Source organism: Entelurus aequoreus, linkage group LG04, assembly GCF_033978785.1.
Source record: "Entelurus aequoreus isolate RoL-2023_Sb linkage group LG04, RoL_Eaeq_v1.1, whole genome shotgun sequence".
Lineage (NCBI taxonomy): Eukaryota > Metazoa > Chordata > Actinopteri > Syngnathiformes > Syngnathidae > Entelurus > Entelurus aequoreus.
Window position 1 is genome coordinate 63,120,992 of NC_084734.1, and position 13,117 is coordinate 63,134,108.

The 13,117-nt window shown below is 39.8% G+C and overlaps 1 protein-coding gene across 1 annotated transcript; it reads right to left on the bottom strand.

Annotated features, from left to right (window-relative positions):
* Positions 1-3,932: 3,932 nt before the first annotated feature.
* fgf20b (fibroblast growth factor 20b) lies at positions 3,933-10,130 on the bottom strand. The gene is made up of 3 exons (XM_062043711.1): positions 9,836-10,130; positions 9,629-9,732; positions 3,933-5,709 (listed from the first exon to the last, which is right to left on the bottom strand). Exons 1-3 carry the CDS (start codon positions 10,128-10,130, stop codon positions 5,464-5,466), a joined length of 645 nt encoding a protein of 214 aa, XP_061899695.1. The 3' UTR covers positions 3,933-5,463.
* Positions 10,131-13,117: the final 2,987 nt, after the last annotated feature.

The following is a 13,117-nucleotide window of genomic DNA, read 5'->3' on the forward strand; positions in this document are numbered from 1 at the left end:
TTGTTGACATTAACACAACCAACTGTAGCTTGTTACACGTTACACCAACTGTATCGGTAATGGAGTTGTAAAGTACATGAAGATAATTAATTCGAGAAAGTAACGGTGTTAGTAAAAAAAAAGATATAAACAAACTTGTATGTTGTGTAGTTGCAGACATCTCCGAGGGTATCTGGAGCTTCAGGTGAGCTTCTTCCACCTCCTCAAACACACCAATCTAAATATAGAAAAGACGCTGTTTGACAACAAAGAAGGCTGTAATTCCCCCCCCCCCCCCCCCCCCTTGCTAAGCCCCACCAGCAGGTCTGACATCAGAGTCTTGCGGTAACACCTGTCTGTGGTGGACGATTACCGATTTCCACACCTGTTAGTCAACCCCAACTCCCACCTCACCCTTCTTGATTGAGTTTCCGAGAGCCCTTCAAGGCCACTGAAGGGGTGATGAAAGTCAGGGAGCGTCCATTAGACTTGTCAGAGGGAAGCAAAGAGTTTTAACGAGTCGCTAGCTGGAGGAGCTGCTGGAAGACAAGTCAGGTACTTGACATCAGCACTAAAAATGTGCATGGTGATTAAAGTGTGATTGAGATGTTGTTTGGGGTGGACGATGCAAATTACACTATCATGCACTGGACTTTTGACATCCATTTTTACCGCTATGCTGTTCAAAAGGGGCTGGAGCTATAGGCAAAGAATGGACTTCAGGCTGGACTTATCACCAGTCAGTGATAAGGCATATATATATATATATATATATATATATATATATATATATATATATATATATATATATATATATATATATATATATATATATATATATATATACAGTATATATACATATATATATGAGGTGGCGACTTGTCCAGGGTGTACCCCGCCTTCCGCCAGAAGCAGCTGAGATAGGCTCCAGCACCCCTCGCGACCCTGAACGGGACAAGCGGTAGAAAATGGATGGATGGATATATATATTTGCATTACTGTACTTAAGTATACCTTTTGCATATCTGTACTTTATTCCTTTACTTATATTTTTGACAACTTTCCCTTTTTACTCCACCACATTTCCTGCATACAGTGTGTACTTTTACCCTGATACATTTCCCTCAACCATCTTCGTTACTCCAAAATAAAAGGTGAGTCGGTGACGTAGTATGTGTTTGTTGTCATAGCAATGCTAAGCGCGGAGAAGAAGAAGTACCGCTAGTAACATAGCTATGGTATCGGATTAGTATTGGTATCGGCAAAATCCGGGTATTGGGATTGGATCGGAGGTGAAAAATGCGGCTCAGCTGCATCCCAAGTGTTTTTACACACTTTGTTTAATTGCTTTTACTTTTGATACTTAGATACAACAAATATCAGGTACTAAAGTTATATTCAAAAAGAAGACTTTAACTTCTACCTTAGTCATTTTCTGGTCAGATACTTGTACTACTTTCAAGTATTTCATACAAGACTGTGCATTTGTTTTGCTTTTTTTGCTTTTGCAGTTCTACAATGAGTATGTGTGTCACATTCTGGTTTTGGGTATTATTGGCTGTGACCCCAGGATGAAGAGATGGCAGGCAAAGTACAGGTAAAAATGTATTTAATGACAAAACAACAATAGTGCAGCAGGGAAGTGCCAGGAAGAATAGGAAAGTTATGCAGCATGAAGGTACAAAGTAGAAAGTACAAATTATACAGCATAGGAAGATTTCCAATTAGAGTCAAGCGAGGGAGTCAGCGTTTAGACTAAAGTGGTGACAAATAGAAGAAAACAGAAATAAGAACGCTGAATAGGAAATAAAACATAACACAAGAAACAAGGGATGTCCGATAATGGCTTTTTTGCCGATATCCGATATTCCGATATTGTCCAACTCTTAATTACCGATACCGATATCAACCGATACTGATATATACAGTCGTGGAATTAACACATTATTATGCCTAATTTGGACAACCAGGTATGGTGAAGATAAGGTCCTTTTTAAAAAAAATTATAAAATAAAATAAGATAAATAAATTAAAAACCTTTTCGTGAATAAAAAAGAAAGTAAAACAATATAAAAACAGTTACATAGAAACTAGTAATGAATGAAAATGAGTAAAATTAACTATTAAAGGTTAGTACTATTAGTGGACCAGCAGCACGCACAATCATGTGTGCTTACGGACTGTATCCCTTGCAGACTGTATTGATATATATTGATATATAATGTAGGAACCAGAATATTAATAACAGAAAGAAACAACCCTTTTGTGTGAATGAGTGTGAATGAGTGTACATGGGGGAGGGAGGTTTTTTTTGGGTTGGTGCACTAATTGTAAGTGTATCTGTTGTTTTTTATCTTGATTTTAAAAAAAAAAAAAAAAAAAAAAAAAGCCGATACCGATAATAAAAAAAACGATACCAATAATTTCCGATATTACATTTTAAAGCATTTATCTTATCGGACATCTCTACAAGAAACTAGTATTAACTGTCATTAAATATCATGACAGTATGACTAGAATACATACATATTGTTAACAAATGTGGAAAAAAGGTCACATAAGTATTACATTTTTATAGTGTATTTATCTTTTTTTTTTTTTTTTTTTTCTCATCACGGATTAGAATTTCAGGATGTGGATGGCGCCATAGTGACTCTACATGCACCTATATGCAGATCCTCACCAGAGTATAACAGGCAGCTTCTTGCCACCCATCAACAAACGTTTGCAAACCTGCTAACCCCATCTGTCCTACAATTTTTGCACACCTATGATATATGGATTTCTTTGGAAGATGGGACTGGAATGATAAACACACCTCGCCCATTACTGGTGTGGAACTAAAGGTGAGGAGAGACATTATCACGTTTGTAGTTAATATCATGATCGGCATGTTTTTGTGCACATGCACACAGCTTCTAATTCCCTGGATGCTGCTGACATGAATTGATGACAGAGGCATGTTGTTGTTTAAGGTGTGCAAGTGGAAAGTCCCAAAGTTCCATTCACACACACACACACACACACACACACACACACACACACACACACACACACACACACACACACACACACACACACACACACACACACACACACACACACACACACACACACACACACTAAAAAAAAGAGAGGGAGCTGGCAGCGGGGTTTGGCTCGGTGCATGGAGACATCCCCCCTGGCTCGCCATCACACGCACACACACACACATCACAGGCTGAGCTTTCATGCTTCGGCACAGATCTTCTCCCAACCGTGGAGAAAACTGTGCACAGATATGAGAATGTGGCATCCTAAAAATATATCACTCAGCTGTTTTGTATACTATAGCTTATACACAACTTATCTGCACGACACTGTGGAGGCCTTAGGTAGCTCCTTCAGCAACAGACAGCGCAGGAAGGAGCGCTAACGCAGGTAACAGCCAAATATTGTACTTATTGTGCAATCATTGGTGTGCGTTACTATTGCGTATTTATTTGTTATTTTATTACCTTCCTTGCATTGCTTTTTACTCTTTCATTCAATTTACTTAAATGAGTCATGTTTACTTTTTGCGTTATTCATGTAGTATGCACATAAAATCTACATGTTCCTATTCTACCCTACAATGAGAGTCATATATAAAAACAGATTGTTGTATCGAAACTTCTCTAACAGCCAATCAAAACTGGGCATCGTTGTCTTCAGTGCAATATTCATTATTGCGTAAAGATAATGGGACATTATTCACTCTTATTTGGAGAAAAAAGTCCTAAAGCTGTCAGTCTGATAATCTTTATCACTCTGACCTCCACTTTTATTCAGCCACTAACTTGTGCTGCAAGTCAACATTGTAATTGTGGGCCCATCGTGGACTTTGAGGTTTTTATGCACTTCTTATACAAGCACGACGGTACCCATGAAGAAACACAACATTGATCTTGCAAGCAAGTTTATATGTTGAAACTGTGGATGATAAAGGCATCCGCTCCATTTTGCTGCTTTAAAAAATCACCTTGTTTGCTCGGGTTTTGACAAGTTAAAAAAAAAAAAAAGCGTAATGGTGATATTCTTATTTATTGTTTGACATGAATCATTTGTCTTATGTGGCCTGGCTGGAACTGACACTTGTGATGAAATGCACTGAGTTAAAAATGTCACCAATATATTGTTGGCGGGTACAGTAGTAGGAAGCTTTCCTCAGGATAGACAACAAAATAGTACAGTGTATCAATCTTTACATCAGTGGTGTCCAAACTCATACTGAAAAATCCAAGGATGCAGGAGGCCATTTTGATACAATTTGAAAAAAATACTTAAAAAAAAAGGTTTTACTTTATAATTAGCATCAAAAAAATGTGCCTTTTTAAAAAAAAATTAAATTTTTAGTCAATTTTAATCAATTATTTATTATTATCACAGTAATCCCTCGTTTAACGCTTTTAATCGTTATCGGACATAACCGGGATGAATACATTTCCGAGAAGTAGAAATCCTTAATTATAAATTAAATATTTTCATAGCTGGAGCATTAAAAAACATGTTTACGACCTTCTACATACATTTTTAACATTATGAGAACCCTCGAGACATGAAATAACACCCTATAGTCACCTTAACATTCTTTTAATCCAGTATAGTAATGCTGCCTGAGGCTGAGCTAATCAGTGGCCAGGATACTGAACTGCCGCAATACTACTGTAGTATTGATTTTTTTTTCCAGCCATCTGTGTGCTTGAAAATACTTAATCTTGGACCAAAAAATTTTGAATATGTTAGGTTAATTGGCAACACTAAATTGGCCCTAGTGTGTGAATGTGAGTGTGAATGTTGTCTGAGTTGGCTCCGAGAGGGACAAGCGGTAGAAAATGGATGGATCGATGGATGTCTAAAAAATATATTTAAAAACAATTTGCGATGTGGTAAAGCTGCAAGGGATGACTGCATTTTATTTTGTATCTCTTATTTAAACCACCACACTTTGGACACCACTGCTTTACATAGTTTCTAGTGTTTTCTCTATTGCATGTATCTAAATGTAAAAATATATTCTGAAATAAATAAATATATAACATAAATATATGTATCTAAAAGGAATAAATAAACCGTTACACGTTTGCTCTTCTTTTCAAAAAAACAAAAAGTCAGTGATTTCCTTCAAAGTCCTTCGGAATAGACCAAATCAACCCCCAAATAAACATGTTCCCACGGTCTTCCGCCAGTGGGAAGGCCGCTTCCCTTTGGTTTCCTATTCCACGCAGGTACTTTGAGGCTCTTCCGTCCACACAGACAAATGAACCCCTCATGCCGAGCGTGCAGACTGACAAAGTCAGACAGTCTAGCCTGTGTGCGGCCGCTGAGAGATGCCCGTGCATTCCTCCGAGGGGCCCTGGGTGCCTTTATCCCTGCCGGTTGGGCAGCCTGCACCGCCTGCGTCCATCCGCTCGCTGCCTGCGAGGGTGGCAGCGGTTATCCCCGCCCTGAACCTACAGGCGGGTCTCAGCTGTGGCCCAGGATGTCCCTGTACAGCTCTGGCACGCGATCAGGGTCAACAGGCCTGGGCAAGAAGTGTGTGAATTTCTGATGCCGCCTGGATTTAGTCCCATCTCTCGGTGTCCCATCTTTGTTCAAAGCCACAAAGTAGCGAGTCCCTTTGTCTCCGTGTTTGTAGAGGTTGGACGAGTATGTGTTGTACCAGTTCTCCTCAAACTGCTCCCTGAAGACGCATTCGGCTGTCAGCTTCTCCTGACAAGAAAGAGAAAGAATTTAAGGCCCACAACATTTTCAAACATCTGTCCTACGATCACTGTGGTTTTAAAATAGCTTGTGTACGAGGGCCGACGCGCAAGAACGTCCATACGATGTAAACACAGATATGATCCAAAACACATAAACACCATAAAACACATGCAACAGGAAAGTGCTGCAATCACTTAAGTGTCTGCAGGATCAGAAATAACTGCATGAGATAAAGGAAGTGAGGCAGGCTAGCAGGGGAGCCAAATCTGAGGAATATCCATCTTATATTTTATAAAAGGGCTGCAACGATCAATCAATTAATGTGATTAATTTACTAGATGCTTCGATTAATTGTTTAATGAGTGCAACGAACACAAATTGGTAGAATATGCAGACATAGTCTCCTAAGTAAACACACATAAGAGCGGCGGGTGCTGGCATCTGTGCGGCGGTGAACAGAGGAGTTTCTTTTTTACATTTTTATCAATGCACACATGTTAAAAGTCAATGTTGGTGATGTGTGTTTATTAGAACAAACAGTGAAGGATACGGCAAGCAGAGAAATTGTTGATTATTTCAACTATTTTCGTTGATTTACTGTACCCTACCCTTCCTCTACCCTAAAATAATGTGTGTTATATCCGATTCCTCGATTAATCGAACAAACTAATCAATAAATTATTTGATTACTAAAATAATCGATAGCTGCAGCCCTACTATATAGTACAAGAGAGTAATATGACCTCTTAATGAATTACAGCAGGGGTCTCAAACTCATTTTCACTGAGGGCCACATTGCAGTTATGGCTGCCCCCTAGAGGGCTGCTTGTACAGTGAATATATACGAATATAAACACTTAATTGCCTCAAGATATTATTACACAATTGCCTATGCATGTTTGATATTTTCTTAATGAACAAATTGATGTATAATTTGCTTTGGAAACATAAGTCAGAATAACAGCAGATATTTAGGGATTTTTGATAACAAAAAATGCTTTGAAAATGATCAGATCAGATAACATGAAAGTTTAGAAGGTGTGCTGTTTCATCAAGTACATTTTTTTCTGTCAACATTGAAAGAAAAAATACATTTAGCAAGAAAGATAAAGTGCTTTATTTAAGCAGATTATTTCCAGGCTTCATGTGGGCCAAATAAAATGACGTGGTTGCCCCGGGGTCTTGAGTTTGACATGACAAGAACTAAGGCATAAACTAGGCCTTTGCCACAGTTGACCATGCATACTATCTTATTACAGAGGTTAGAAAACTGGGTCTGCTCTTCAAGTCCTATCTCGTTCACAGGACATACTTTGTTGAATTTGGGAACTGCGTCTCTGACCTAATGGGTCTGACCTGTGGGGCTCCTCAGGGCTCGATTTTGGGATCCCTATTGTTCAACATGTATATGCTGCGACCAGGCCAGCTAATACACAGCTTCAATGTGTCCTATGTGCAGATGACACACAGATCTTCGTGTCAGTGACGGCAGGTGAACGTCAGCCTGTTGAGTCACTTTGTCACTGCATCAAACAGAGCAGTGTGTGGATGCAAAATAATTTTCTTAATTTCAGACAAAACTTAAACAATTGTTTTTGCCACAAAGAAGCAGAGAGTATTAGTCACCATGAGACTCTTCCCCTGAAGTCTACTAATTCAGGTTTGAAATCTCGTGGTAATTATGGACTCAGACTTGAACTGTAACAGTCGCATTAGGTCAATAACATCAGCATCTTTTTACCACCTGAAAAACATTGATAAATCAGAGGAATAGTGTCCGAGTCAGACTTAGAAAGACTAATCCATGCCTTTGTCTCCAGCAGGTTAGACTACTGCAATGGCCTTCTCACTGGGCTTTCTAAAGGAACTGTAAAGCAGCTGTAGTAAATGCTGCTGCTGGAGTCTTGACTAGAACCAGGAAATACGACCATATTAGTCCAGTGCTCAAGTAACTGTCCCGACTTCTTGCTGCTCAAAGAATAGACTTTAAAACAGCTTTAGTTGTGTACAGGTATTTTCATAGTCTTGTGCCAAAGTACATCTCTGACATGTTAGAGCCACAAAAAACATCTCGGCCTCTAAGAACTTCAGGGAGTGGTCTCCTGCGTGTGCCCAGAGTCAGGACCAAACACAACGAGACCAGTTTCAGTTTTATGCTCCTAAAAGCTGGAATGGTCTTCCCAGAAGATGTGAAACAGGCCTCGACTTTGGCAATGTTCAAATCCTGGCTGAAAACACTTTTATTTAGTTGTGTGTATGGTATTTTATCTACACTCTTTGATTATAATTATAATAGTTTTAAAATGGTTTTATTTTCTGGTTTTAATTTGAATTATGATTATTTTATTTTTAATTTCGCCTTCTTGTTATTTTCTGTAAAGCACTTTGAATTGCCTTGTGTATGAATCATGCAAATAAACTGGCCTTGAAAACTGTAACTTTTCATTCTGCCTACTTTCACATTCATGTGACTCACCAATGCATGCGTTTTTATGCTTTGTTGTATTGTCTTGTAATAGTTCATAACATGCTGTTGGCCACCGTATTTGTTCACCAAGATGCACCTTAACTGTATTAATAATAAACTATGTACACTGCGTACAGCCCAATTGTAGCCCACAACAAGTGTAGTTATTATTGTGGAATTACATTTAAAAAAAGGGAACAAATAAGCGTAAGTTAACGAGAAAAAGTTGAAATGTTGATCATAGTAACACTAATATTAATACACTTTGTCGCCTGACACAAATCAGAGTCATCTGCTGTGATATTGATGGACAAATGTCCACATATATTCCGCACATACTATAATGTTTTTAGCCTTTTATAAATATCATAGTGGCACCTGCATCCTTTAATTTTTCTTGGAAAAAAATAGTAAAGTATACATTATTTCTATATGCTTTTACCTGCATAATGATATGGCATCTAACTGCCACATGAATAATCTATACAGCACACATGTCATAAAATGATCTGGCCCACCACATCATTTTATGTGGCCTACGAAAGTCTGGAAAAAATCGGAGTCAATAAAGTACTTGACAAAAAATACATGTACTGCACAATTGCATATATTTTCAACTTTAATAATATCTAATAATGTTAATATTTCTATATCAGTCATTCCAAACATGTTTTGTTAAAATATTTAAAAAATACTCAAATACTCTGCCTGCATTATATTTTTAAAGCAAGTTATTCATCAAATCGCACATTGTCAGAATGACAATAGAATGTACGGTAAAAAAAAACAACACAAAAATAAAACTGACAGCTCAGTCCCCAGAATTTTAAAGCAACTGCATGGGCTGCCAGCAGTTGCTTTTTTATATATTTTTTATTTTTTATTGAGACAAAGATAATTTATGTATTTAATATTTGTTTACTTACTATGGTGTATTATTTGTTTATTATTTATTTGTTCGCTGTTGTGTTAGAGAGAACAAAGAAATAGGATAAAATTGAAAAGGGGTAGGATTAAATAAGCTCAGCTTCTTCCTACTCCTTTTCGTGACGTGCTGTAACGAAACAACTGGAAATATGTGATGAATTACATTGTGTTGTATGCGTGTTCGAAATAAACTGAAACTGAACTGAGGTGGCGACTTGTCCAGGGTGTACCCCGACTTCCGCCCGATTGTAGCTGAGATAGGCTCCAGCGACCCCCCGCGACCCCAAAAGGGACAAGCGGTAGAAAATGGATGGATGGATGGAACTGAACTGAAATCTACAAACTTATTTTTACGGTGTAAGTAAAACATATATATAATACCGCAATTAAATGCATAAATGTGTGATAATATTAAGAAGGAAATCCATATTCATGTATTGTTTACTATTTATTATAAATGGCCCTCTGAGCGATGTGGCCCCCCAGATGAAAATGAGTTTGACACAGGATGAATAAGAAGAATGTACTTACAGAGCCATATAGCTCTCCTTTATCATTCATCCCCAGATAGAGTCCACTGTCCACTCCTCGAATGCTTATTAAGCCAACAGCCAGGCTTATGAATTCCAAAATCCCTGTAATAGAAGATGACAGTTGATTGATTGACAATGACAATAAATGTTCCATCTATGTGACAAGGAACACATTTCTTTTTTGTTTCTTTTTTTGTTGTTGTACCGGAACGACTGTGGTCCTTTCTGGTCCCCTGCACGGTGCCATCCGGAAGTATCTCCAAATGGAAGCCCGTCCTGCAGTACAACTGTCTCCTCCTCAGGATCCCTTTGAGGTGCGTTAAATCCGCCGGGGTGCTGCTGCGGGACAGCCGGTTCCCGGGTACGAGGTGCTCCCCAAGCAGGGTGGGACCCTCCACCAGTGGGGTCAGGACGAAGTGGGAGCCGACGTGCGCGAGCCCATCAGCAATGCCGTGCAGGACGCCTCCAACTTCCCCCAGAGAAGCAGCAGCAGCAGCCATCGCGTCAAGCCGCACAGTGGGCGAAGTTCACAGAGTGAGCGCTCTTGCGTGGAAACGATCACTTATTGCATGTTCTCCGTTACAAACATGTCCACGCTGTGCAATGGCTTTCTTTCTCTCCACTGGCGCTCCCCTCTCTCTCTCTCTCTCTCTCTCTCGCTCTCTCTCTCTCTCTCTCTCTCTCTCTCTCTCTCTCTCTCTCTCTCTCTCTCTCTCTCTCTCTCTCTCTCGCTCTCTCTCTCTCTCTCTCTCCTTACCACTCCTCACACGGCATACCTGGTCGTGACGAATGGCGGTGCCTGCGTGGGTCCGTGTGGAGGTAAGCGGGTGCAGTGCGGAGCCGGCAGGTAAGGCTCTCGTGGGAGGTTCGCGCTCGGGGGTGGCAGGCCAGGTGAGCAAGGCAGGTGCAAAAGCAGAGACGTAGAAAGGGGGCGGGGCTGTCAGAGTTGTCAGGCAAGCCCTGGCAGACTTTGTCTTCCTTTTCTCGCCAACACACACGAGTCGTAAAGCTGCAGTGGACACAAATGTTTTATTTATAAAAGTATCAAAGCATCATGTTTAAAAAGGGTTTATTTTAAACGATGTTAGCTTAGGGAGCTGTAAATCCCAGGGTGACTTGAACTACCCATTGCTCGTCTTTTGAGTCTGAGCGAAAAGAAGCATGGCAGCCCCTCCTGGACTTCTTTTACAAGTTCCTTTCTAGTTCGTGGGTATAAAGCCAAGTCAAGCTGAGGCTCCCTTCCTGGCTCAGCTTAAATAAGGTTTAGTAATTTACTGCCAGATGGATGACGTTGATGTCCTTATAGTAAGGCTAATGGTGACGCTACTAATTGAGTGTCATCATTATCAGGAGCTGTCCGCCATCTTTGGTGCTGATATAACTAACTTAAAGGCCTACTGAAATGAGATGTTCTTATTTAAACGGGGATAGCAGGTCCATTCTATGTGTCATACTTGATCATTTCGCGATATTGCCATATTTTTGCTGAAAGGATTCAGTAGAGAACATCGACGATAAAGTTCGCAACTTTTGGTCGCTGATAAAAAAGCCTTGCCTGTACCGGAAGTAGCGTGACGTCACAGGTTGTGGAGCTCCTCACATCTGCACATTGTTTACAATGATGGCCACCAGCAGCAAGAGCGATTCGGACCGAGAAAGCGACGATTTCCCCTTTAATTTGAGCGAGGATGAAAGATTTGTGGATGAGGAAAGTGAGAGTGAAGGACTAGAGGGCAGTGGAAGCGATTCAGATAGGGAAGATGCTGTGAGAGGCGGGTGGGACCTGATATTCAGCTGGGAATGACTAAAACAGTAAATAAACATGAGACATATATATTTACTCTATTAGCCACAACACAACCAGGCTTATATTTAATATGCCACAAATCAAACGATCAAATGTTTGGAAGCCGTAGCTGCGTACTCACGGTAGCGTGTATCCAACTCAAAGTCCTCCTGGTAAGAGTTTCTGTTGTCCCATCTCCACAAGCATGCGTATCCAACTCAAAGTCCTCCTGGTAAGAGTCTCTGTTGTCCCAGGCCAATGGTAAAGCTTGACTGTTATCGTTCGGGAATGTAAACAATGAAACACCGGCTACGATGTAGCCGCTACGTGTTTGTGTTGCTGCAGCCTGTCGCTAATACACCGCTTCCCACCTACAGCTTTCTTCTTTGCTATCTCCATTGTTCATTAAACAAATTGCAAAAGATTCACCAACACAGATGTCCAGAATACTGTGGAATTTTGCGATAAAAACAGATGACTTAATAGCTGGCCTCAATGGTGTCCCAAAATGTCCGCTACAATCCGTGATGTCACACGCAAACGTCATCATACCGAGACGTTTTCAGCAGGATATTTCGCGGGAAATTTAAAATTGCACTTTACTAATCTAACCCGGCAGTATTGGCATGTGTTGCAATGTTAAGATTTCATCATTGATATATAAACTATCAGACTGCGTGGTCGGTAGTAGTGGGTTTCAGTAGGCCTTTAAAAAGCTAACTGTCCACGTAACATTATAGCTGACCTAACTAAATGTTTTTATGGTAACACTTTAGTATGGGGAACATATTCACCATTAATTAGTTGCTTATTAAAGTAACAAAGACTTAATTTAGAGTTATTAGGACACTAGGGGAACATATAAGGTTTAGGGTTAGGGTTAGGCTTAGGTTTAGGGTTAGGGTTACTAATAAGCAATAACACTGAGGTTATTGAAGGAAGACTCTTAGTTGGCAGCTGAAATTATAGCTGAACCACTGACTCACATTTTTAACCTTACTCTAATTTCAAATGAAATCCCTTTGGATTGGAAATCTGCCCTTGTAATCCCCCTATTAAAAGGAGGTGACCCTAGTAATCTAAATAATTACAGACCGATCTCTAAACTCTCTGTTCTGGCAAAAGTGCTTGAATCCCTTATCAGTGAACAGACAAAAGACTTTTTGGACACCAACTTTATTCTGTCACCATTTCAGTCAGGTTTTCGCAGAAATCACAGTACTGTTACTGCTGCTATGAAGTTTATAAATGATGTAACTGAAGCTCTTGACAAGAAGCAGTGCTGTCTGTCCCTCTTTATTGACTTTTCAAAGGCATTTGATACTGTTGATCATGTCATTTTAATCAAACGTCTTTCAGCTATTGGTTTTTCTCAGCAAGCAGTTGGATGGTTTGCAAATTACCTCACAAGTAGAACTCAGGCTGTTCAGATAGAAGGTTCCTCCTCGGACGTACTGCAAGTGAAAAAGGGTGTCCCTCAAGGTTCTGTGTTGGGCCCATTATTATTCACTATTTACATAAATAATCTTGGACAGAATATTCCGAACTCAACTTTCCATTTCTATGCTGATGATACTGTCATATACTGTACAGCACCCACTCCTGCTGAGGCCTTTAAATATCTACAACATGCATTTGACAGAGTACAAGAACAACTTTGCTATCTTCAACTGGTTTTAAATGCAGAGAAAACAAAGTGTA

Bases quoted from the DNA above. Each gene is read 5' to 3' on its own strand.
- fgf20b (XM_062043711.1), bottom strand. From the start codon at position 10,130: ATGGCTGCTGCTGCTGCTTCTCTGGGGGAAGTTGGAGGCGTCCTGCAC. The intron at 9,733-9,835 runs GTACAACAACAA...CTTCTATTACAG, and splicing joins AAAGGACCACAGTCGTTCCG to GGATTTTGGAATTCATAAGC. The intron at 5,710-9,628 runs GTAAGTACATTC...CTTTCTTGTCAG, and splicing joins AAGGAGAGCTATATGGCTCT to GAGAAGCTGACAGCCGAATG.